We start from the raw sequence: 23499 nt of genomic DNA, 5'->3' as shown, positions 1-23499 counted from the left end.
TTCCTGTGCTAGCTCTGTTTAATATAATGCTCCCCAAAATCTTTCGTGTCAAAGAGATATATTTTGATTATTGTGAAATCACAATGATAACTTTAGGAGTTCTAAAGAGTATCTACAGTGAGGAAGGTTTTAAAAGCTACAGCACAGCCAAATTTGTTCTGAACTGAGTGTTTACTTAATGGTAATTGGTAATTCCGCTATGCTAACTTCCTAATTAGATGTCAGGCGCATTTTCAAGATCTCGTACATTTCAATCATAGAGGGGGAATACAAAGGACAGCATCGCTATCTCACATTGACCAAACTGCTTAATCAAATCTTGACATGAGCATGAACCTGAAGCACTGTCACCACTAAGCTGCCACTAGCGCCAATTAGCTGATCCAGTTTTAAGGACAGAGATAAAAGAAATAAACTAGAATATAAATGAGGACATTAGGAGAGGGAATAGACAATGCCTATTAGTTAATGAGCTGGATTGTAAATTTAATTCCAGGATTCCATGGTGTTTACAAACTATTTCGTTTTTGGAACATAAATCTTCTATTAATATTAAAAGTCACAAATAATTGAACAGGAATATTCAGTGCAAGTTAGGGGGACCATTTGCTAGTAAGGTCATGAAGAAATAAACTTTTTTCTTTCTCTCCTCAAAAGCTTTTTATGGGCAAAATAAATATGGGCCAGGAATTACTACAATGAACAACAAATTCCATGAAAAGTGCTAATTTTAAGTTAATTGACAAGGACACAAGAGCGCATACAGAATCTAGAGTTACCTGATGTTTCTTGCCGTAGGGCCTATCTTTTATTTTGAAGCATTTCTCTTTTTTCTATTTACTGCGGCCTTCTGAAACATGGGTCACAGCACATTTCTGCAATGCTCATTATTTTTGAAATTCTAGCATTCTGTTAATTGATATCCACAGCCACGAGAACACAGTGTATGCCATCCAATCAGGCCAAAGCTAGATCTAATACTGTCCCATTTAAAGAGTGAGAAATTTTCCACTGAACTCAACAGGATTCACCCCACTCAGCTCAAATCCTAGTAGTTTTTACTTTATGTAATTTTGATATTTATTCAATTTTATCTCGTTTTACTTGGTTTTATGTATTGGCACATGGTGCCCTTTGTTTGTTAGCCGCCCTGAGCCCATTCGTGGGGAGGGCGGGGTAAAAATTGAAATAAATAAATAAATAATAATTGAATGTGGATATATAGTGATAGAAATCCCTTCCAATTAAGTGTATTACTTGGGATCTCAGCCATAAGGATAGGGCTCTACATACAGATTATTTATATGTTATTTCAATAAGATTTATACGCTGGTTAAATATCTGCATTGCCCATAAATTCTAACAGTTGTGTGTGTATGAACTCAAAAAAAATGTTGTTGCACTAAGAAGAGTACTGCAGAGAACTAAGAAAAGACCTTTTTTGGGTACCAATAGCAAAAGATGAAATCTTGTTAATAGTATATATGGTAGCAAGGATTTCAGAAGTAACATTTCATTAAACATATTCCATTCTTAATTTAGAAAAGTTATGCTCAGCCCTCTTACCATAAGAAACATGTTAATTTCTACTGTGGGATGGATAAATAGGTGGAGGCATTAAATACTTTTAAAAGAGCCAATTTGATTTCTACAAGGTGAAGAATAAAACATATCTATTACATAAAACAATTTATTATTGTCTGCAGTCCAGTGGCACCATTAAAACCAACGAAGGTTTATTCAAGGTAAGAGCATTCGTGTGCATGTACACTTTTCCAAATACATTGGAATGGCAGCTAAGTTTCAAACTTATAGCCAGAGAATGAACAGCAAATGAACATGTAACATGATGATGTTCAAGATATGTAAAGTGAAAACCAAGTAACAATTTAGTTTCATTCAACTAAATAACAAGTTAAGGTTATAAGGTCAATGGTTGTAAAGCAATAAACATGTCAAAATAGAAGATAAATGTCCAAAGGTGTCTTTTCTAATTGTGGGGAGCTCACACCTTGAATAAACCTTTGTTGGTCTTAAAAGGTGCCATAGGACTCTAAATTTGTTCTACTGCTTCAGACCAACACGACTGACCAACTGAATTTATTGTTGTTGTTACTGTTACCCCACCAATATATACAGTGCTTTACAGAACACAGAAAGACAGTTCCATACATTGAACAGATCACAATTTCAGGCAAGGAAGGGGATGGGAGGGATGAATAGGGGAAGAACACAAATTAATTCCAGTCACATCGGCATAGGTTTAACTTCAATAGGGAATGGAGACTAAGGGCTATTCCAAAGATTTTATAGAAAAGGTGAGTTTTGAAAATGGATACTTGAAGAAACTTGAGGAGGGAGAGGTGATGTTCTGGGGAGCAGCTTTAGATGAAACAAGGGGGGACCCGCGATACTCGCGGGGGGGAGGCAGAGGAGGAAGCAGCAGGAGGGGGTAAGTACCCCCCCATCCTGCTGGTTCCCCCCTGTCCTCCACCCCCCTCCATTGCCTCTCCCCCCCAGCTCCTCTTCCCCCCGGGGCACTGAAGCCAGGGGCATTGAAGCTGTTTCCCTCCCCCTCCCCCCTCCCAACCTGGCAATGAAGCCAGGGGCGAGCGGAGAGCCGCTCGCCCCTCGCTGTTTCCCTCCCCCCTCCCCCCTTCCAACCCGGGGGCCCTCCCCTCTCCCCCAGACCCGGCAGCGGCTCCTCCTCCTCCTCTCGGGCTCGGCATGGTGGCGGCGGCCCCCGGAGCCAGGACAGGCAGCGAGACGGCGACTGGCCCGCCGCCGGCAGCAGCACCTCTGAGCCGCTCGCCGGCCTGCCGCCCCGAGAAGCAGGCGGCGAGGCCGGTCCTTGCCCTCCCTGCTGGCTGGCTGGCTGGCTCCCCCCCGCCCCAAGAAGGCGGAGGCGGCGGCGGCGGCAGCTCCTTGGCCTCGCTGGCTCTCCCCCCGCCCGCCGGCCCGCCCGGCCGCCCTGAGACGGAGGAGGAGGCGGCTGCGGCGGCTCCTTGACCTCGCTGGCCCGCTCGCCCCGAGAAGGCGGCGGCGGCGGCGGCTCCTTGCCCTCCCTCCCTGCCGGCTGGCTCGCTCCTTCCCTCGCTCGCTCGCTCCGAGGAGGCGGCGCGGCGGCAGCGAGGCCAGCTGCAGAGCGTCTCCTGTGCATGCGCAGGAGACGCTCTTGCACTTTCGGGGGGATTTAAACATCCCCCCAAAATTTTTTTTAACTTTTTTTATTTTTGTGCACACGTGGGGACTGGCCCACGTGTGCACAAACCTCCCCCTCCCCCCCAGCTGCCCCCTCCGTGCTGATTTAGCGATCCGCACGGAGGGGGCAACTTGGCTATTAGATATATAGATAGACATCAAGGAAGGAAAAGCAAAGCACTTACTGGTATCACTCTTATCCGTTCAAAATGTATGTGAAACTTTACACTCTGTAGGTATATAAAACAAAAAGTGGGCCAAATATATCCCACCCCCAATCCTCGAAAGCTGAATAACTACTGCTGCTCTGGCTTCAGCGGAAATTCACATGTACTGAGCATGTTCATTTGATGCAAACCTGGAGAACTACAATGTACGGGAGAACAGGATATGGACAGGTAAGAGACAGTGGAAGACGCAAAAAGTTGCTACATTTCCAAATGGTACTAACGCATATGGTTGGAATGGAGGATCCAGTTCCAATTCCATTCTCAACTCCTCCCCAATATCTCCCTTGCAATGTACCATAACAGTATGATAAAGGAAACTACCATAACAGTATGATAAAAGAAAAATAACCCAGCTTGATAAATATGGTATGGGAGGCCGAATAAGATTTGCTCTAAACAAAGCATGAGCCTAAAATGGCAAGATTACAGCTCTCTGCTTTGGACTGGTAAATATATTTATTCTGTCTATATAACTCGAAGCATGTCAACAAATTCAGTAGATTACACTTGTAAGACGCAAGAAGCTAGAATTAAGCAGCAAACAGGGCCCCCCACCCACTTTACAAGGGATAATGAAGGGATAACTTCTAACTTATCTTTATGTATCTTCTCAATTTCACTAAGTCTGTATAGTTGCTGGAGGCAATTTAGAGGCTTTATGTTTCAGTGCTTTTGCCAGGACTACTCTTTGTATGGCTCACTGTACTGCCAGCAGAAGGCATGGAGGGAAGGCAACGTACGCGGTGTCTTATGGGATAGACAGAACATACCCACCCCACTGGAAGAGGTGAGTCATCAGCAAAAGCTAAATTCATCAATTGTATCAGCATATTATGTGTATGATACTCAGATTTACCAAAAAAAAAAAAAAAAGGAACAATGCTATCAAACTGTTTGCAGTTCGAGTTAAGAGTTTGCAGAACATCATGAATGTTTCAGTTTTACTCTCTACCACAGAACAGAATATCCTGTACTTAAAGCATACCTGTCTTGGAAACTTTAAAAAGAGAGAGATTCTAGACCCAACCTAGAAAACTTACCCAGTTTATTATTTTTAAGTTAACAGTGCCATGCCTCAGTATCCCCAACCATTTTCAATGCCTTCTAACAGTAAATGTTTTTTTTTTAAAAAAGAGTTTAAATTATTAAGAATGCTTTCATAATTGAAGGAAGCTTGGGGGAAATCACTGATTTTGACAGATCTCTCTCATAAATTCTCCTCTAGTTTATGCAAAATTTTTCAATGGGATAGACGCTCATAACACAATAAGTGCATCCTCAGAGCCTTCCAATGCATTGTTGTATCATTCTATTTTTTTGTTCAAGTCAATGAGCTGAGATAGTTGTGTGACTCTGCTTAGGGAGATAGTTGTGTGACTCTGACTGCCTCTCAGATGCCATGGCCCTTTGGACTCAGCCCTCAGGCCTTCACCCTTGATAGGCGCTAATGCTCCCTTTTTATTTATTTTGTCTAAAACATTCTTAGGCCCCGGTCACATGGGCCAGATATCGTGGAAGGGAGGCGTGGCTAATTGCCCCGGAGGAAACTAACGCGTGGCTGCCCGAGCACACGTCCTTGTTGAGGTCCCGTGGTTCAGGGAAAATGCCACTCAGACGGGTATCCTGCAGTGCGGCACAGAAGCTGCGCAGTGCGATCGCACTAGCAATCGCTCTTTGTGCGCATGCGCTGTTGGGCGCTGTTGCGCAACCTGCGGAGACGAACAGCGGCGGGCGCCGGATGCCACGTACGTCTACCAGGAACGCGATCAGACACCCGCCCTTGGCCCGCAGTTTCAGGAAACTAGTACCTCGTAGGTACTACTTTTTAACTCCGCACCTTCGGCAGGGAGCCACGGGTTCGCCCCGGGAGCACTGCGCTTCCCAGGTGTTGGGGTGAGATTGCGCCCGGAAAATCCGCGGGACTCCCGTGCCTCTCCCACGGCAACTTTGCCATGTGACCGGGGCCTTAGTCCGCCTTTCGACCATAAGCTCCCTGACAACACAATGCAAGAGTGAGCACCAATACAAAAAAGTTAGTGACACTCCCAGGGAGAAAAAACAACAACTTCTTTTACCAGGCATCAACATACTACAGATGCTGTCACCCAGCAAAGTGTTCTGGAAAAGTATTCCCATAGCCGGGCTGTAATCACAGAGGAAGTAGCTACCCGGCCCCTGAAGTGGGGGTACCCGGAGTGGCAGCACCGCTGAAGAAGATCTTAACAATCAGCACGTTCTATGTAAGCATGCAATCCTTCGGCTATTCTCAGCACAGACCATTTAAAGATTAATAGGTCAAAACTGTACAGGTCTGCCCTGACCTGGATAGCCCAGGCAAGCCCGATTTCATCAGATCTCGGAAGCTAAGCAGGACCGACCCTGGCAAGTACTTGGGAGGGAGACCTCCAAGGACTATCTGGGCCGGGATGCAGAGGCAGGCAATAGTAAGCCACCTCTCTGAAACGTCCAAGCCCCACTAGGGATCACCAGAAGTCAACCATACACAGACGCACACAGAGAAATACTCACAAGAAAACTATTATGAGTCTAAGGCAATCTTATAATAGGTCACCGCTTTTTCTGAGAAACAACTTGATGGAGGGAAAGAAAGAAAAGGATCCAGGCAAACCCATTAATAAAAAAATCTCCTGGTAGCTGGGGGAGGGGGGGACAATTTACATGAAGAACAGTCATAATGAAAGGAGGAAGAAAGCTGTTTGGTAAAAATCTGCAACATTCAAAATATGGGAAAAATTAAATTCAAATATTAAACATTTTAGCTTTGGGTATAAATCCTAGGTTCTTCTGGAAAGGAACGTCACATTTTATCAAATGAAACCTGGATTTTACTACCAAATGCAGCATGTGCACTGTCACAGCCCATTCTAATTCAACACCCTCAAACTGGAGAAATTTACTTATTTCTGAACATCACTTTTTGGCTCGTATTTACTTCCAAGTCTGCGAGTGTTGCATCCTGACAGCACAATCCTATGTGTGGTTACCCAAAAGCAAACCCTATCCAGTTCAATACCGCTTCCCAGTAAGTGGGCACAGGACCGTATTTTAAAAGATCACTTCCCTGTATAACCCAGAAAAGAACGTATCAGTTATAGCTACGAAACCAGAGTTAACCTGAAAACTTTCTACATATACGTGTTGCCATTCTGATTTAAACATGAAAAATGAAAGCCGTGCCCGATGAAAGAGACAAAGCCATCACGAATTCATTTATGCAAGAAAGAAATTCCTTTTTATGAATCCAATTTTTGACAGGTCTATCAACAATCTGACCTCATACCTGCCATTCTTATTCCTTCAAACTTCATGAACATCTTTGCCAATATTTAAAAAAAAACACAAAAGCCATTTTTATTAGAACATTATAAAAATATAACCCCGAAACTAGAAGAACCTTATCCAATTTCTACTAGATAGGCTGTGCAGACTATAAGAACAGGCTCAAAGCTTCTATTATTGGCACAAGGGGTGACCCATTATCTTGTTTCTGGGAGCTGGCCATACCTTCTGTACTGAAGCAGCAGAGCGACTGGTATTGTTTCTTTAGTACAGAAGAAAACTTTATGCAAGGCAGACTTTCACCTCCCACTGCTTGCTTGCCTCAAGATTAATTGTATGGCAACATGGAGCCTTTTCTTGTTTTAGAGGTAACTGTCCTAACTTGCCTACCCAGAATTCCTTGGGCACAAGAGCTACCGCTCAGGACAATACCCTGAGTAATGCATGGACTTTTTCGGTAATGGTAGGAGTACATTATTATATTATAAGACAACATTAGCAACTTTATATATCATCAACATAGAGTCCATGGCATATATATTTTAATGACCCTGCTTGGTGTAGTGGTTAGGAGCGTGGACTCTAATCTGGGAGAACCGGGTTTGATTCCCCACTCCTCCACATGCAGCTGCTGGCAAGACCTTGGGTCAGTCACAGTACTCTCAGTGCTGCTCTGGAAAGAGCAGTCCTCAAAATAGCTCTCTCAGCCCCACCTATCTCACGGGGTGTCTGTTGTGGGAAGGGAAAGGAGATTGTAAGCCGCTCTGAGGCTCCTTCAGGTAGTGAAAGGTGGGGTATAAATCTAATCTCTTCTCTTCTTTCTAAAATAGTTTATTGGATTTGTCCTTCAATATAATCTTGTTCATGAATCATCACTACTGAAAGGTTTTTTTAAAAAAAATGGAGTAAACTTGAAAAATCTTAATATGTGGACCTTAAAAACTAGGACTATTCAAACAGTATCTGTGATCGCATGGTTGTCCCCACCCCACATCCTTTTTTGCTTGCCTTCTTATTGGGGAGGGTGTCAAACTGGATTTTTCTGCTCCCTACAAGAAAGTGAGAATGTTGTTCACCCATACACTGGAACACTGGAGCTATTGGGGGTGCAGTTGAACAGGATAAATCTGCAACCACACCAAAAGCAAACGCTTTTTTGCCTAATTCAAAAGCTCTGAGCCAAATTACAAACTTCTCAAAGACTAGCGATGAAGTCGATGACAGATTCTGAAGTCTAGAAGCAACAGCAGGTGCGCCAACAATACAAGGATATAATTCAATCAGGCTTTTGGCTGATGTTGTAAGTGCAAAACGACTCCAAATTGTTTACGAACAGCACCAGAACCCCTAAGATTGAATTACAGCCTTGATATTTGATCAGGAGTCATGCATTGCTTGTTATTTTTTAATAAAACAATTTTTAAGTTATTTATCTTCTAGGTCAACTGAATTTAAAAGGTGCTACGCGAGAAGAATCCAGGCTAGATGCAGTGCTAAGATGGCAACTCCCAGTTTTACATATATATAGCTTAGGGACCCATTGGTCATGCCAGCGTTAACAGAATTCTGGCAATGACTATCCAATACGGCGGTTACTTTAAAGTACACTCTGCAATTCATCGCTCTAACAATTCACCGGCTAGGCACATTTAATTTTGTGCTGGATTGTGACCGATACAAATTATATTTTATACATTCAAATGTGTAGAAGTATGAATAGCTGTATATTTGTTTTAAAAAGTTGATTTGATATATTTCTTTTTTAAAAAAAAATAAACTTGTATTTATATAACAATTTACAGTGGCATGTACTATTAGGAAACCACAACAACAACATAACAGCAAACAAAAAACACAAGAGCAATAAAACCTTACAGCTATTCAATACATAGCTACAACCTTCACATTATCAGGAAATGCCTTTTTAAGTGTACCATGTCTTTCCGTATATTCAAGAAAAGGAAACCAACGTTCCAAATAATCTGAATGAAACTCCAGATTCTCCACCAAGGAAATAACATCTGATATTTTGTCCATGACCAGGTATTCCCATAACTTATTAAACCACATTATTATATTATTCTTAAAATGTCAAGTAAGGCAGCAACTCTTTAAACGCTTAAGCTGGGGGGGGGGGTCACTACATTACATTTATCACATTTATCGCATTCCATCCTACCTCAAAGAAACCCACAAGTGCTCTCCCAGCTAACTTCTTTATCTACATGATCATCCTGCCTTGTCTGCATTTCTGGCCCTTTGATAAGACTGGTTACGCTGACAATTACTGAGATTTATGTTGTACTTTGTAGCTAAATGAGTTTTGAACCCAAGTCTCCCTGCCCAAGACTGAAATCTATACATTATACTACATGGATCATGTAACCATCACCGATGTTCACAAAAATGAACACAATAAGTGTGCATCTTGTAATCGCTATATTTCTACTGAAAAAAAGAAATTTAACAAAAATGGCTTTTTAGAATACCTATTAAAATCTATCCGAACAAGGAAGCCTTCTATATATTAGTATTAAAATTCGCTGGCCAGAAGAACAGTAGCAGTAAAGTCCAGTAAACAGCCACTCATCAGGCAAGAATCGCCCTCATATGTCCAGGCAGTGATGGACGGCAAATGTTAGCTCTTTTTCAGTTAATGTTAATACAGATGTACTATGGCAGATTGCTGAGAACTAGTAACTTTCATAGACTCATTTGCAGTCTGTCCTGTCCAAATCCCTACTATACAACGTCCTCAGTACCAATCTCAATTGGAAAACAAGCCTTTCCAAAAGACAATTCTATCAAGAAATTAATTATTTCCTTTTTAAGCCAAAAAAAAGGCAGAAAAAGTGTAACTGTTGCAGTTTCAAAGAGGAAAATCTTTAAAGAGGAAAAAAGCAAGCAAGAATGCAACATTTCTAGCTACTGGATCAAAAGACTGTCCGATAGAAACAAAATTTCCATTGATCAAAGCATCACCAAAAACAGTAGGGATGGTCTCTCAGTCTGTTTGCTTGTTTTTGCAATTGTGTTAGTATGATAAAAAATAGTATCAACATCCAAACTGCATGATTTACAGTATATTTACAACTAAGACCTGGTTAAATAGGATATAACGGGCATATCTTGGGCCATCCTTGAACATAGCTTCTCATAAACAGTTCAATCCAACTGGTAGAAGTTAAATCGTTAGGAGACACTCGAAGGCTGTGACTGCATTAATGAAGATCCCTCCGGCTGAAGCCAAGAGTAAGCAATGGATCCAAAATGCAGAGGGCCATACAAGAAATATATCATGAGCAGAGAACCATGACTTATCTGCATGTTTTAGATGCACAAAAAAGCCTTAGACATGTCCACTTTTGGAACAATGTTCTTCGTTCTGGAACAGGGACCCTCGAATATGAAAGTCACCAGATGATGTTCAGAAGATATCAGATAATTCCATTTTCCACCTGGCCCACTGGGGGTACAGGAAAAGGTTGTGCTTGTTTGTTTGTTTAATTTGTTTTGCAAAGCAGCACAATTACCTGCAAGATTTAAAAAGGAAATAATGCAAACAAAAACAACTCACTCTATGAGATCATCAGACAAAGAAAAAAAACAAAACAAGGCACACGGGGTGGGGGGAAGAAAGCAATCCCAACAAAGCCTGGGTATGGCCCCTCACGCACAGAATGAGCTATAATTCTGTAAATACAGGCCCTGCTTATAAGCTACAAACGGGTTTTAAACTTGATGCTCGGATCCAAAAGACTGTGCAAGCCCTGAAAACCAATATCAGGCACGTCTGCACTGTGGCGGTCTGCCATGAGGGCAAGGAAACATTCTGAGATGTAACACTAAGGTATTATGCTTTCGCTCTACAGTCACACCAACACCTAACTTCAAAAAGGGAAAGATGGATTTTATCAGCACCTCGCACTAGGTCCAGAGCCTAAAAACACTGCTGAATTACAGGTAACTGAGACTTTTAAAAATATATATATATACAGTTTAAATGGGAGGAGGAGGAGGAGAAGAGGAGGAGGAGATTGGATTTATACCCCACCCTTCACTACCCGAAGGAGTCTCAGAGCCGCTTACAAACTCCTCTCCCTTCCCCTCCCCACAACAGACACCCTGTGAGGTAGGTGGGGCTGAGAGAGCTCTTGACAGAAACTGCTCTTTTTCAAGAACAGCTGTGCCAGAACTACGGCTTGCTTAAGGTCATCCAGCAGGTGCAAGTGGAGGAGTGGGGAATCAAACCCGGTTCTCCCTGATTAGAGACTGCGCACTTAACCACTACACCAAACTGGAGAGGGAGAGAGAGAAAGAGAGAGAGAACACACTGCTGGCACACAGAGGTTTACAGGCATACTTAAACTCCATTTTAGGGATAATTAGGAAAGGGATCGAGAATAAAATGACAATTAATGTACTGCCCTTATACAGAGCCATGCTGAGACTTCTACAACCAGCAACATTATTTTGTCTCAGGAAGCTCCATAAGAAATCAAAAGTTGTGGTGATATGTAGTAAGAAGGGCTGAATTTGGAGATGGCAGACAGTAAAGCAGCTGATCTGGAAGGAGAGGAGGGTTAAATTCCTGTATGGGCTTTATGAACATCTGGGTACACAACACCCACTATGTACTGTATATCTATGAAAACTCAAGGAAGCACTCCAATATACAAGAGGCATTGTAGTCTCCCTCTTTCCTCAAGCTCTTTATCGATTTACTTCATTTATACCCCACCTTTCTCCCCCTAGGGAACCCAAAGCAGCTTGCAACTTTTCTCCTCTGCTCCATTTAAGACACACAACAACCTTGTGAGGTAGGTTAGTACTGCTACAACACAAGGAACTTATGGATCCATAGCTCATTCTTCTAAAAAAAAGGGGAACGGGGGGGGGGGGGACTTTCCAAACAGGAACCTCAGGGGCAAAAACAACTGAAAATCCCTGCTGTAGAAATCAGTAAATGACAATTACATGAATAAATCAGGTTTAAAAAGAGAATTCAACTGGCTGAGTACAACTGAGTGTTAAGAAAGTTCTAGCTTCCAATTCTAGCTCACTCATGAGTCCCCCGCCCCTCTTTCAGCTTCATGTCCCTATAAAAATAATGGCATGCTTTCACAGGACTGTTGTAGAGATGAAAGTAATAAAATTTTAAAGCTCTCTTACAGAAATTATAAATAATAATTATGACATTTAATCTGCATAATTTAGTGCTGGCTATCAAACGTATTTCTATCATTTAGAACTCTAGTACCAGGAATGTTATGATTATTTCATTTTTATCCTGCTTCTCTTCTGAAAAACGTAGGGCAGTAGACATTGTTCTCCTTTTTATCCTCATGGCAACCCTGCAAGGTAGGTCAGGCCGAGAGATCATAACTGACTGAAGGGCTCAGTAATCACTCAGACTAAATGGGGATCCCAAACCAGGTCTCTGTGGTCTGACACTCTCATCACTACACCATGCTGGTTCGTTAACTAGATATAACAATTTTTCCAAAAAAACGTATCCAGCAACAGATTGCACAGAACACCAAAAGGCGGCACCCACTGACAATAGATTCTGGAAGAAACTGTAAGTAGCACCAATGGATTTGATGTTTGATTGTCAATTTTTGTTTCCAAATGAATGCTGCCACTTGGGTGGTGAGGTGACCGATGCCAACCAAACAGGACTTGCTTAACAGCAATGCAGGATGAGAGAATCTCCTTCATCCGCATCATAGCACTAGCACCTGAATGTCCATTTTAAAACAGGAATAAGAAAGAAAGAGGCCTGCTTTTGCAGCAAGCAGCCCCTATGACTGAGGTTTCAGTGTCAGCATGAGCTGGACTAGCAGAAAAAGAAAGGCTGCATAAAAGCATGGAAACAAATTTAAAACATATATATTTTTTTAAAAAAACAACTCTTGTCAATACACTAAGATTTAAGAACTTCTAGAGTTTGTTTCCAATCACCTGTTAAAAAGATGCACACTCAAGCCACAGGGCAAGAGATGCTGTCTGCTTATTCAAGCAAAAGGTAAACTTTTTTGTAAAAACTCAACTTAAAAAAAAAAAGTGATGAAATTTCCTCCTATGAAACTTCAGCCTAAATGATACAATGTGATCTCATCTGGCTCATTATATTTTCATACATTATTGAACTCCTAGTTTATAAACTTTATATAGCATAAAAGCTAACTAGCATACAGAAAGACAATGCTCATATATATTAAGCAATTCTGAGCATATCTGCTTTGAATAGATATGCAAAGTATTGCCAAATTAATCTAATTTTTCCTGCTTCATGCATGGTTAACTTCCTTACATGGAGAATCATTTCCATATAGAAACTTCCATGTACCCTGTCAAATGCAGCAAACATATATAAACATATCCACTTGGTTGCATGTGGAAATACCAATATAGGAAATTAATCATGGGTGAAGCATACTAAGAATCTTAATTGATCGATCACATCTAACTGAATCCTCAAAGGTCTGGGATCAGTAGTGTCCAAAATATCTAAGCAAAAAGACACTCCCATTAAATCTGAGCTTACATTTCCTTGCAAGTTTTAATTCATCTCCTCTTTCCAATATACCTCTCATTATGTCCACCACACTGACAAACATTTACTTGAGAACATTTTGGTAAATGATCTTTTAAAATGCAGACCACTGCAAACATACACACTGTTCCTGATTAAGCAATTGCAGATCTGTTATCTTGCCTTCAGGGAACAGATCTAAATAGCATCATAATATCAAACACTGAAAACCACAGGCCTGGGCCACCAGGCCTGTGTGCTTCTTTGCAGGCTCAGCTAACTTGCAAACTTCCTGATATAAAACGTAGCTTGCCATTAGGAGTCAATGTTTGATCTGCAGTGCTTACAAAACGACTGCTTATAATAACAGATTAAAGATTAAGCTTAGAACAAAACTATTTATGAAAGTCTTTACTTCTCTGTGATTCTCTGCGTTTAAGAGAGAACCAAATAATTAACAGCATAAACTTTCATTACTTCATTCTATTATATACAGTAGTTCATATGTTATTTAACTGATTGTCTCATTACAAGGGTAAAAGAAAATTCACTAATTTTGTCAAATGTTGACAGAGTTCCACTCCCAGCAGGGACTGTGTTTTTGCTTATATGTGCATACATTCCCTGGACTTATTAGCCATGATACTCTCCTTAAAGCCTTCTCTTCTATGGAGCAAGGGAAGAAAGAATGAGATTTTACCGTCTCACATCACCCTCTAGATGTGTCTGTTCCACTAGACAATACAAATTTAAAATCCAATGAACATAGGCCTGAACAGGCACTATTATTATCTCAGCTAAAAAATCTGAGAATCAACCACAAAGAATCAGAGACAAGACAGGCATGCCAGATAGGTGGGAAGGCTGGGGGGTTAAAAGTGCATTGGCTTTTACATCACATACAGGGAAACGATTGGAGAGAATATTGTCAAACCTGGTACAATGATGTGGTACACAGTACATGACACACTGGTGTAAGTGTCTCAATCTAATGTTCTCTTTATGAATAAAGCACTTGTTATAGATCAGCAAGCCAATTCAGCCGATGCAGTAATATCTTGAGACAATCTAGGGACTTCACCTGAACTCAGCTTGTTCATGCGTACTATATTATTAAATAGTAACTCCACTCAGGACTTTGACAAATGCTCAGATCCACAGTGTTCCGAACCTGGTACAGTATACTACAAAAGCTCCAGTCAAAACAATATAAAGTGCCACAAAGCTCTTCTTCTTCTGTTGTTTTTTTTTAAATTAATAAGTTCTTGGTTGCAGAATATTTGCTGCACTACATGGAAATATCACTGGAAAGCATCTGAGGTATGCCAGTTTCCCTTTAATAATTTTAAAGTGGTATCTTCTGGAGAAATTCAGTACATTGCTTGATTGTGCATTTACCCCATGGTAGATTAACAGATATTTGCCTGCAGTCATGCGGAAGGAGAATTGCATTCTCCCTTACTACCATGGTCCACTATTTAGAGGCCAGGTTCACAGCTACTAAGTGATAAAAGCAGCAGTTACCTCTTGGTACACTGTCAAGGATAAAAATATAGCACAAGGTGCTCTGATTTCCATTCCCATTTAATGATGAAGAAGAGTATGGTACACTGGCAAATCATCTGTGCCTGTTTATAACCAGGCCAGAAGGAATACCTAATAGCATCAATTTTGCTCCTACTGTCTTATGGCCTGAAAGTTACTATAGCGGTTATAGTTTGGTCCCAAATGCTTCTCAATGCAAAAACAATGGGGGGGGGGGGGCTTGTGTACATGATTGCTCACACTTCATGGCCTTGAAGGATGTTGGACTGTAGGACAACAATTAACAGATTAGCCTGTAACTGGCTGGCAGCATAACTACCCTTGCAATAATAAAAACGTAACCGAAAGGACCTGTGGATGAGAGCGAGCATTCTCTCTTTCTAAAACATAACTGCACAATGTAAGCAATGACAAATATGGAAGTAGCTGCTTGTGTATTTGCATGGCTAAATCCCTAATGATTTCCAAAGACAAAACAAAGAGAGAACTATTCAAAAATATAAGTGCCATCTGCCATTGAAGAGTGGCAGCTTAAATGATTCAAGGGCCTTCCATTTATGTAGGTACTAAGTGCATTTTTTTTGGTGCCCCACTTCACTGGAATGGTGGAATATCATGTGTCAGGATAATAAACATGGTCTAGCACACAAAGCCCATGCACTTGTCCAATCATGTCTTCTATGCCTCCCCCCCCCCCCCCCCCCGGCAATGCCATTCTGCTCAACTTCAACTATTAAACATTTAAGTGCCTTTTTTAACGGGGCAATCTTAAAAAAACATCATGTAACAAAAACTTATCTGGTCATCAGTTTATGCAGTGGTAAAATGTCTTGACTGCTACATCTTCCTATAATCTACACTTAAGCAACCATTTTGCGTATTTCTACTGTTTTCAGACCAAGCGAAAAACAAAAGCTCTACGGTTCTCTTCTCTCCATTTAAAGTTAGGTATGCATATATTGCATTTATGTCGGGGCCAGAGAAAGCAACCCGAGTGAAGCACAGGAGCCAGAATGGGTGAAAATAGATAAGAAAGGGTGGGGGAGCTGTTAACAGTTCTCGTATTTTATTTTTGTTGTAATTGTCCAAATGCATTGTAACCCGCTGAGAGCCTTAAGGACTGAGAGGGATACAAATATAAACAATAAAATAAATATTACTGCAGGGCCAGCCTGTAAACAAAGCATTCTAATGACAAATATTTCATTTAAGGCCTCCTGCTGCGCTACTACCCAAGGAATAATGTTTTATTCCAGCAGCCATGCTTCACCAATGCTGTGCATGTTTAGAGGGAAATACAAAAGGAATTAATGTACCTAATTGCACCGAGAACTATCCATCCAACAACGTCAGCTCTGCAAATTCACTAAGAAAGGCCTAGTTTCTCGCAAACGACAGATGAGGTAATAAACTTCAGTCTGGACTGTACCACTTAAAACAGTAGATGGGTGCTCATGGGACTCAATGTTCTCCATTCAAACAAAAAACTTTTCACATAGAAAACAAACATGCCAGGGAGAAGACTAGGTATAACTCTTCTCACTGACATCTCTTTGTGTGTGTGTGTGTGTGTAGGCAATTTTTTCTACAAAGGCTCGTTCAATCATGTGAGCCTCTACCTGCAGCCTGAAGAGGTACAGTCCAGAAACAAGTTTATCTCCTCATTCTGTTTGCAAGGCTGAAGATTTCTTTTTTCATTTTATAGCAGAGGTTCTTAACCTATATCACAGTAATCCTCTTTAAAGCTGGGAAGGGAAATTTAAGCCTGCCCAAGTATTACCAAGACAACATAAACCAGAGTGTTCCGCTGGCAAAGCCCACTCCTGGAGGAAATGCCGGGGCAAGCAGATCCACGGCAAAACACGAAATAGGCCTCTGGGGAAAGTCTCCCGCCCCCCCTGCCCCCCCCCAGATCTGCAGCACTAACACGACCACCTGCTCTCAACTTCACCTGGGTTGTTGACAGGCAGGAGACAGCTTAGCATTTGGGAAGAGGCTGCAGAAGAACTCACACTTTACCTAGAAACTGCTCCTGTCTTCCTACGTAATGCCCACTTCATATTTTGAAAGCTTTATAGGCATTTTGGCCCTATTACTGTACTGGTATATCTCATTCATACTGGGACTCATACTGTTCTCATTTCAGGTATCTGTAACACATCCTTGAAAGTGCATGTGAAACCAAACAACTACCAGGCTGGGTGGGGGGGGACGACGACAGAAAGCATAAGTATATCAAGGGGGGGGAGGAAATTAGTAAGCCCTCATACAATGGATGGAAACTACAAACACTGCAGAGGTGGCGAACGACCGAATAGAACAATCCTAGCTCACACCCCAAATTTGCAAAATAATTCTTTAAATATATTTTCTAGGAATAAAAAAGTAATCTGCTTTCATAAACGCTGTGGCATTAGACTCCACTGTGCTGAAGAAATCAAACCTACATCCTTGGTATTCAGGCTGAGCCCAGGAAAGTCCCCTTAAACATTATTCAGGTCCTCCCAAGTTTTCCCTGTTAAGGTCACATGGCCTCTAAACCATCATGGCTGGATTGTTTTAGTGCTCTCTGCTGAACACCTGCAAACATCAAACAAAAACTGCTGGTCCTTTACAGCATTGACAAAAGCCTTTCATGTGAAAAATGCATCCTGGGAATGTCAGGCCTGTGGCTCAGGTTACATTCCATTCTCCCATGCAGCCTCCCAATTTTTTGAGGTAGGAAGAGGCCACATTTGCAAAATTAGAGATTAAAGGAAAATACAGGCTCACTGTATTTTTTTATTTGCACATTACAAATCACATCAGATTACCATGCATTACAGCAGCAGAGAGAGAGAGAGAGAGAGAGAGAGAGAGAGAGAGAGAGAAGGCCACCCCATATAATTTCTTCTCTTTGGGATCTTCTGCTGCACACCAGAAATTTCAAACCAGCACACAAGACATTGCTAAGTGATCCATTTAAGGGGAATACTAAACTTAAAAAGAGATGTGGACAAGTGCCTAAATTCTCCAATCAAACCCTTAGAGTGTATCTTCCCCAGCAGGGAAAAGGAAGTGCATCTGAGTCTCTCAGCTTATAATTTATTTGCTAAATGTCTTGCTATATCAATAAGAAAAGTCAGGGCAACAAACCAGATTCTGGAGTGACTCCACAGTGGTGCCTAGTTTTCTGCAGCTGACAATTCGTTGTCTAAAACCTATCTTGCTGCCATCTCCAAGTACTTCATAACACAATCACCTATCATGTTTAGACTGACTATTAACAGTGCAACTGAAAGGTGAATAAGTATACCTTCAGGTCACCAGTTTCCCAAAAGATTCAGTACCAGTTAATAACACGTGGGATTCTGCAACTTTCTATAGCCACTGAATGTTCAGTTAGCTTTTGCCACATGCCAAAAAGAAAAAAAGACTGCTACTATTTACACACAAAGAACTCTACATCTTCAGCACATTATAACAACCCTACTTTTCATTTCTCTTCAACAGGACACTAGAATCTCTCCTTGTGTTATATGCACAGACAGCACAGCAAAAGTAGCCATTCATACACACAATCTACTTGGAGATCAGTCCAGTGATTTCAAATGGATTTATTTATAAAGTCTGCATAGTACAGTGGCTTGAGGCATTGTTTTAAGATCTCCAGTGCTTAATTTTACTGCTTTGACTCAAGTGGTTTTTTCCCTTTCTTTTCCTTTTCAATTATTTGCTTGTTAGACTTAACACATCAATGCGAAAATTTTGCACTGGGCACACTACAATGAAAACTTTGATTTCCCTAGATTTGCAGATAATGTCCTCACCCCTTTTAAACTGCTAATCAACTGGCCTGATGGTAGATTATTAAACTGAGGAAAATCCCTTAAAATGAGCATCTTGCTAATAGTCGCTTGACCAACAGTTAGCTGTAGCATTGATCGTATATCAGCCTGACAAATTGATTTATCTGGCACAAATACTTTACTGAGTCTACAGTTGGGGAGAAATCCTGAATGCTATACTTTTTTTAAAAAAAATAGGTATTGTAAATAAAATATTACAAAACTCAATTAATCTCTACAGATCATGCTTTGGTTGGATATAAAAATCTACTGAGACTGTTGGGGTATGAAATCTAAGAAACCGTGTTCAGGAATTAAGGTGTAAAGATGCCCATCAGTGAAATCTCTACTATCATTGTACTGAAGATAGAACTGTCCATGAGACATACTTCTGTTCATTTTTTTAAAAATCAATATAAACAAAGAATTCTGAAGTTGAAGCTTAGTATTAAAAATACAAAATGAACTTTTTGGTATCATAACTTGAGCTGAAAAAGAGAGACTAGTGTAACCAAATGCCTACTGAAAATAACATTCTTTCATTCCAGTTACACTTTGTTTCCAGTCACACTCTATCAAAATCATCGGGAATTTTGCCACTGACTCGACAGGAATAGGAGAGCACCCCTAGATAATCATTGGGAGTGAACTCGTAAAAGCTTGTAAAAATTTAACATCTGGTTCAGAGATGCTCTCCATATAAGAACACTTTGTACAGTGCAACTGCCAAAATATTGAAAGCGCTACAGCTGTTTAATTGTAGATATATTTGAGGTGTGTCCAAAGAACTAAATGCAACAATTTTGGGAACGGAATGCAATGAAATTATTTGGGAGGGAGATTCGAATGTGCATTTCTCTTTGCTAGCCCAATAGAAAATGAATAACTTCCAATATATAAGCAGCTTCTGTTCTTGACATTCGATTACTATATGCAGGAGCTCTTGCATTTACAACCGGACTACACAGGAAGATTCTATTTTTGTTGAATGCAAAACTTCCTCCTTTCATCACAAATAAACATGTATATTAATGTCAATAGGGTCTTCTTCTAAAAGGAGTGAAAGCCTTTAAGAAATCCAGAAAAGCAGGTCTTTATTAATGAAAAAAATTCATTCAGTTACACTACCTAGCCATTTGCTAATGGATCCCTAAACAATCCATCACCAAACACTAATCTCTAAAACAGAATCAGGTCTTTAAAAAAAACCAGGTGGGGCACTGAAAGTGAGGAGGATTTATTCCTGAGGTGTGTTTACGTTCCTCACATAACAAAAGGGAAAACGGATTTTTAGAATTTCAGAACTGCCAAAATTTTATTTTGTTTCAAACTGCGTGTAAACTAGTTCTTGCGGAACGACCACTGATGCAAAATATATTTTAAGAAATGCTCTATAATATGCATATGGCAATACAAACATCATATATGATTCAACTGAAATCTCAATAGAATTCCACCCCCCAAAAACAGAGCTCTGTAAGTCGCACACGCAGCAGATGCGGAAAAATACCTAAGGACACTTCACTGCATGCTAAACACAAACTGTACATACTTGAGCCAGTAAAATGTCCACTTGCCAAAGAAGTTGGTCCATTTTTTCCACTGCTCACAGGAGGTGAAAACATCTAAAAGAAAACAAAGAGGCATTATTGTTGGTAAGCAGGATTTCCCCCCCCACCATCAATTGATAGCTTACATTTCATCTTGCACCTATACAAAAACAACAATGATGGCTTATTTAAATACGGAACATCTCCCATCTCCGTTTTCACAATGGTAAAACAGTTTCAACAGTCTACATCCCATCTTTTCCCCCTTTTGCCAGCCCAAAAAATATTTTTTTGGGGGGGGGGGGGGCGCTTCAGTACCCCAGCTACAACATTAAGCTTTTATATCAGGCAAGTAAAAACACTTCTGAAACTCTTAGACTGACAACGATGAGGGGGGAAAAGTTTGTGACTGAAACCTTGGTCATAAATGTGGCTATATCCATTTCCATCCCGTTTTAGGGTTTGCTTGTCATACATGAAACCCAAAAAAATATATATTAATCCAATGTTCCACCTGCCCTAAATTTTCATTTCGGCTCTTAATGTGAGAGCAATCTGAAGCAAGACACTCTCTCTCTTTCTCTCTCTCTCTCTCCCCCTCTCTCTCTCACACACACTCTCCAGCATTTATTTCGACCCTAATTGGTTTCCATCTTCTTCGACGTGTCTAGTGGATAATACGCACCTTCCTGAGTCAGAGACTACAAAAAGCAAAAGGAACAAATGGAAAAAGCGCAGCTAGGAAAGTGGGGGCTACAGATCTGCCTGAGGCTACAGTTCCTAGCCAAACTTCCCAAAGCCATTTCTCTAAAGGAAAGTCTCAAAGACAACAGCAGACTGAGATAGCCCCCATTTACAAAGCTGATTTTATTTTCCCCCTCCAAGCACTGAAATTATTTAAAGACACAAATGCATCCTACATCAAATTGACTTGTCTTGGGTCCCCCCCCCTTCTGTGAACAAATAAATAAAGACTTCTGACATACTGTAAGAAGGGGGGGAGGGGAAGTTTAGAAGGAGGGGGAGAGAAAAGAAGAGATGGGGAGAGAGAGAGGCAGAAGGGGGGGGGGTTAAAGCACTAGGCAACTCTCCAGACCTGGTTAACATTTGGCCTCGGAACTAATGTATTTTCCCCAAAAAAGAGCCTAAAGAGAACATAAGTTATTATAATTAGAAAGAAAAACCACGCAGACATGGACAATCCACCACTCATCAGTGGGAGGGGGGGTCCACAGAAGAGATCCAACTCATTCATTGATAAACAGGAGCATCCTGAGATTTCAGTGAGAACTTGAAATTGAACTAGTCCTGGATTTCCTTTCACTTTTCCATGTGCCAAAAAAATGAAACAAGGGAAGAACTATGTGCACGCTAAGTGTGTAACTGATTAGCCCACCAGTTAGTCAGTGTGCAAGCCACACTTTTTGAATAAAATGCACAACGCTAAGCAACTGTTATTAACCAAGAATGACGAGAAATATCGTAATTTTTTTACAAAGGATGTGACAATTTTTTTGTGGGCGGTCAAATTATAAGAGCTCGTCCAAGTAAACTGCATACAATACTCTGTCTCCTTACATATTCTAATTTAATTACAACAGTAATAATAATAATAGTAATAATAGAGCATGCATATTTACTGTGGATCTAGCTGCTGATCAAAAATTATGTACTTAACTCACAGCTTCTGCTTTGTTTTGGCTCAGTGTACCACACTTTGGGGGTTCGTTTCAGAGGGTACTCAATGTTGGTCTGCAGTAGGAAAGCTAGACTGGAGCCCAGTACCACCTTAGAGACCAACAAGATATTTGGGGTATCAGCTTCCGATCTTTGACTCTTCCTTGGTATCTGACGAAGTGAGTTTTGCCTCTTTAAAAGCTTATACCCCAAATATCTTATTGGTCTCTATGATACTACTGGAGTCGAATCGCACTTTTTGAAGGGGTGGGGGGAATTTTTGTTTTGATCCTTTCTTTTCTCTCTTTTTTTTTACAGCTGTTGTTAATTTCCACCGTTGTTTCTTACCGCACTGAAATCCAGTAAATCACTGAGTTCTTTGTCCGTCCCTAAGGCAGCCATTCGCTGTTGGTGATGCATTTTAGCAAAATCACACAAACCTAGAAACATGGAAATAACCGCAATCAGAAACCCAGTCCCGAGCCTTGCAGGAAACAACAATCGGATTTTTTTTTCTTTAAAAAAATGAGACTAGTAGGGGGAGGGCAGGTTGAGGAAGGGGGGGGGGAGAAGATGGAGGGGTAGCAACAACAACGGGGAAGAGTGCAGGAAAGACGACACTGTAGCTCCAACAAGCCGCTCTGAGCCCGGTTATCAGACACTCTAACCCCAAATCCAGAAGAGAGAGAGAGAGAGAAGTGGAGCCACACCGTTCAGCAAGTCCTTTATGCAACAGGAGGTTCGACAAATAATGAATGAGCCCACCGTACAAACTACAGCCATCCGCTCACAACTTTCCTTTATGTAAAAATATATCTATATCTATATTTCACCTTTTCCTCTCGGTACAAGAAGCATTTACAGATTATTTTTGTACAAAGCCAGTAACAAAGTCTTTAGATAAGAATGGAGCAACAGACGCTCGCTCGCTCGGTGCAAAAAAAGACGGGGGGGGGGGAAGAAGGATGGGGAACTTGGGGAAGGTGGTGGGGAGAGAAAAAGGAAACCAACCTTTGACAATCAGCCTAGATGCCTCTTCTAATTAAACTGCTGGAAAGGGGGGGGGGCGCTGGGAGAGACAGCATTAACCCTTGACAATGGGCTGTCTAATTTATGGAAGATAACTGAGAGTGGAAAGTAACTAACTGCAACTAAAGGGCACCTCGGGCCCATCCACAACAAAGTAATCCGATTCTTTAAAACTGAACACATTGAAGGAGAGGGGGAAGAGAGAGAGAGATGAAAAGGCCACTGTAGCCTCCCACCACCACCTACCGAAAGAAGAGGGGGGGGGGGGAAGAGATTTCATGTGTTTTAAATGAATCCACCACCGGTTGTAGTCCGGGCTTCTCCTAAGGAGCAACAACCACAACTAAACTCCCTTCTATAAAGTCGCTCATTTTAATGGAGGGGGAGGGAGACACCTCCGGTTGGTACCTACCGGCCGAGAGAGGAGAGAAGGGGTTCCCTTTCCGACCGCAGCCCCGAGCTCTGGGTTTCATTGCTCGAAATCACTGCATCCACCAACCGCACGCAACACGCAGAAGAAAGAGATAGGGGGGGAAAGGCGAAAAAGAGAGAGCGAGCGAGAGAGAGACCCCGCTGGCGCCACGCGAAAGCTCTCCCCGAAC

General features: G+C 41.3%; 1 protein-coding gene across 6 annotated transcripts in view; it reads right to left on the bottom strand.

Moving 5' to 3' along the window:
- Window positions 1–23499, bottom strand: part of TCF4 (transcription factor 4) — a 480671-nt gene that overhangs the window by 455378 nt on the left and 1794 nt on the right. For 5 of the 6 annotated variants that reach the window (XM_015411865.1, XM_015411869.1, XM_015411868.1 and 2 more), the window contains exons 2-3: window positions 22217–22308; window positions 20194–20266 (exon numbers count right to left, since the gene is read on the bottom strand). In XM_015411865.1, coding sequence (XP_015267351.1) covers window positions 20194–20266; window positions 22217–22288 — 145 coding nt within the window. In that variant the 5' untranslated portion in view covers window positions 22289–22308. The remainder of the gene's footprint in view (window positions 1–20193; window positions 20267–22216; window positions 22309–23499) is intronic. The other variant, XM_015411871.1, reaches the window with a different exon arrangement.

The sequence above is a fragment of the Gekko japonicus genome, unplaced genomic scaffold (assembly GCF_001447785.1).
Source record: "Gekko japonicus isolate JY-2015 unplaced genomic scaffold, Gekko_japonicus_V1.1 scaffold377, whole genome shotgun sequence".
Lineage (NCBI taxonomy): Eukaryota > Metazoa > Chordata > Lepidosauria > Squamata > Gekkonidae > Gekko > Gekko japonicus.
The sequence above is the reverse complement of the archived record's forward strand: the minus strand, read 5'-3'. Positions and strand labels throughout refer to the sequence as shown.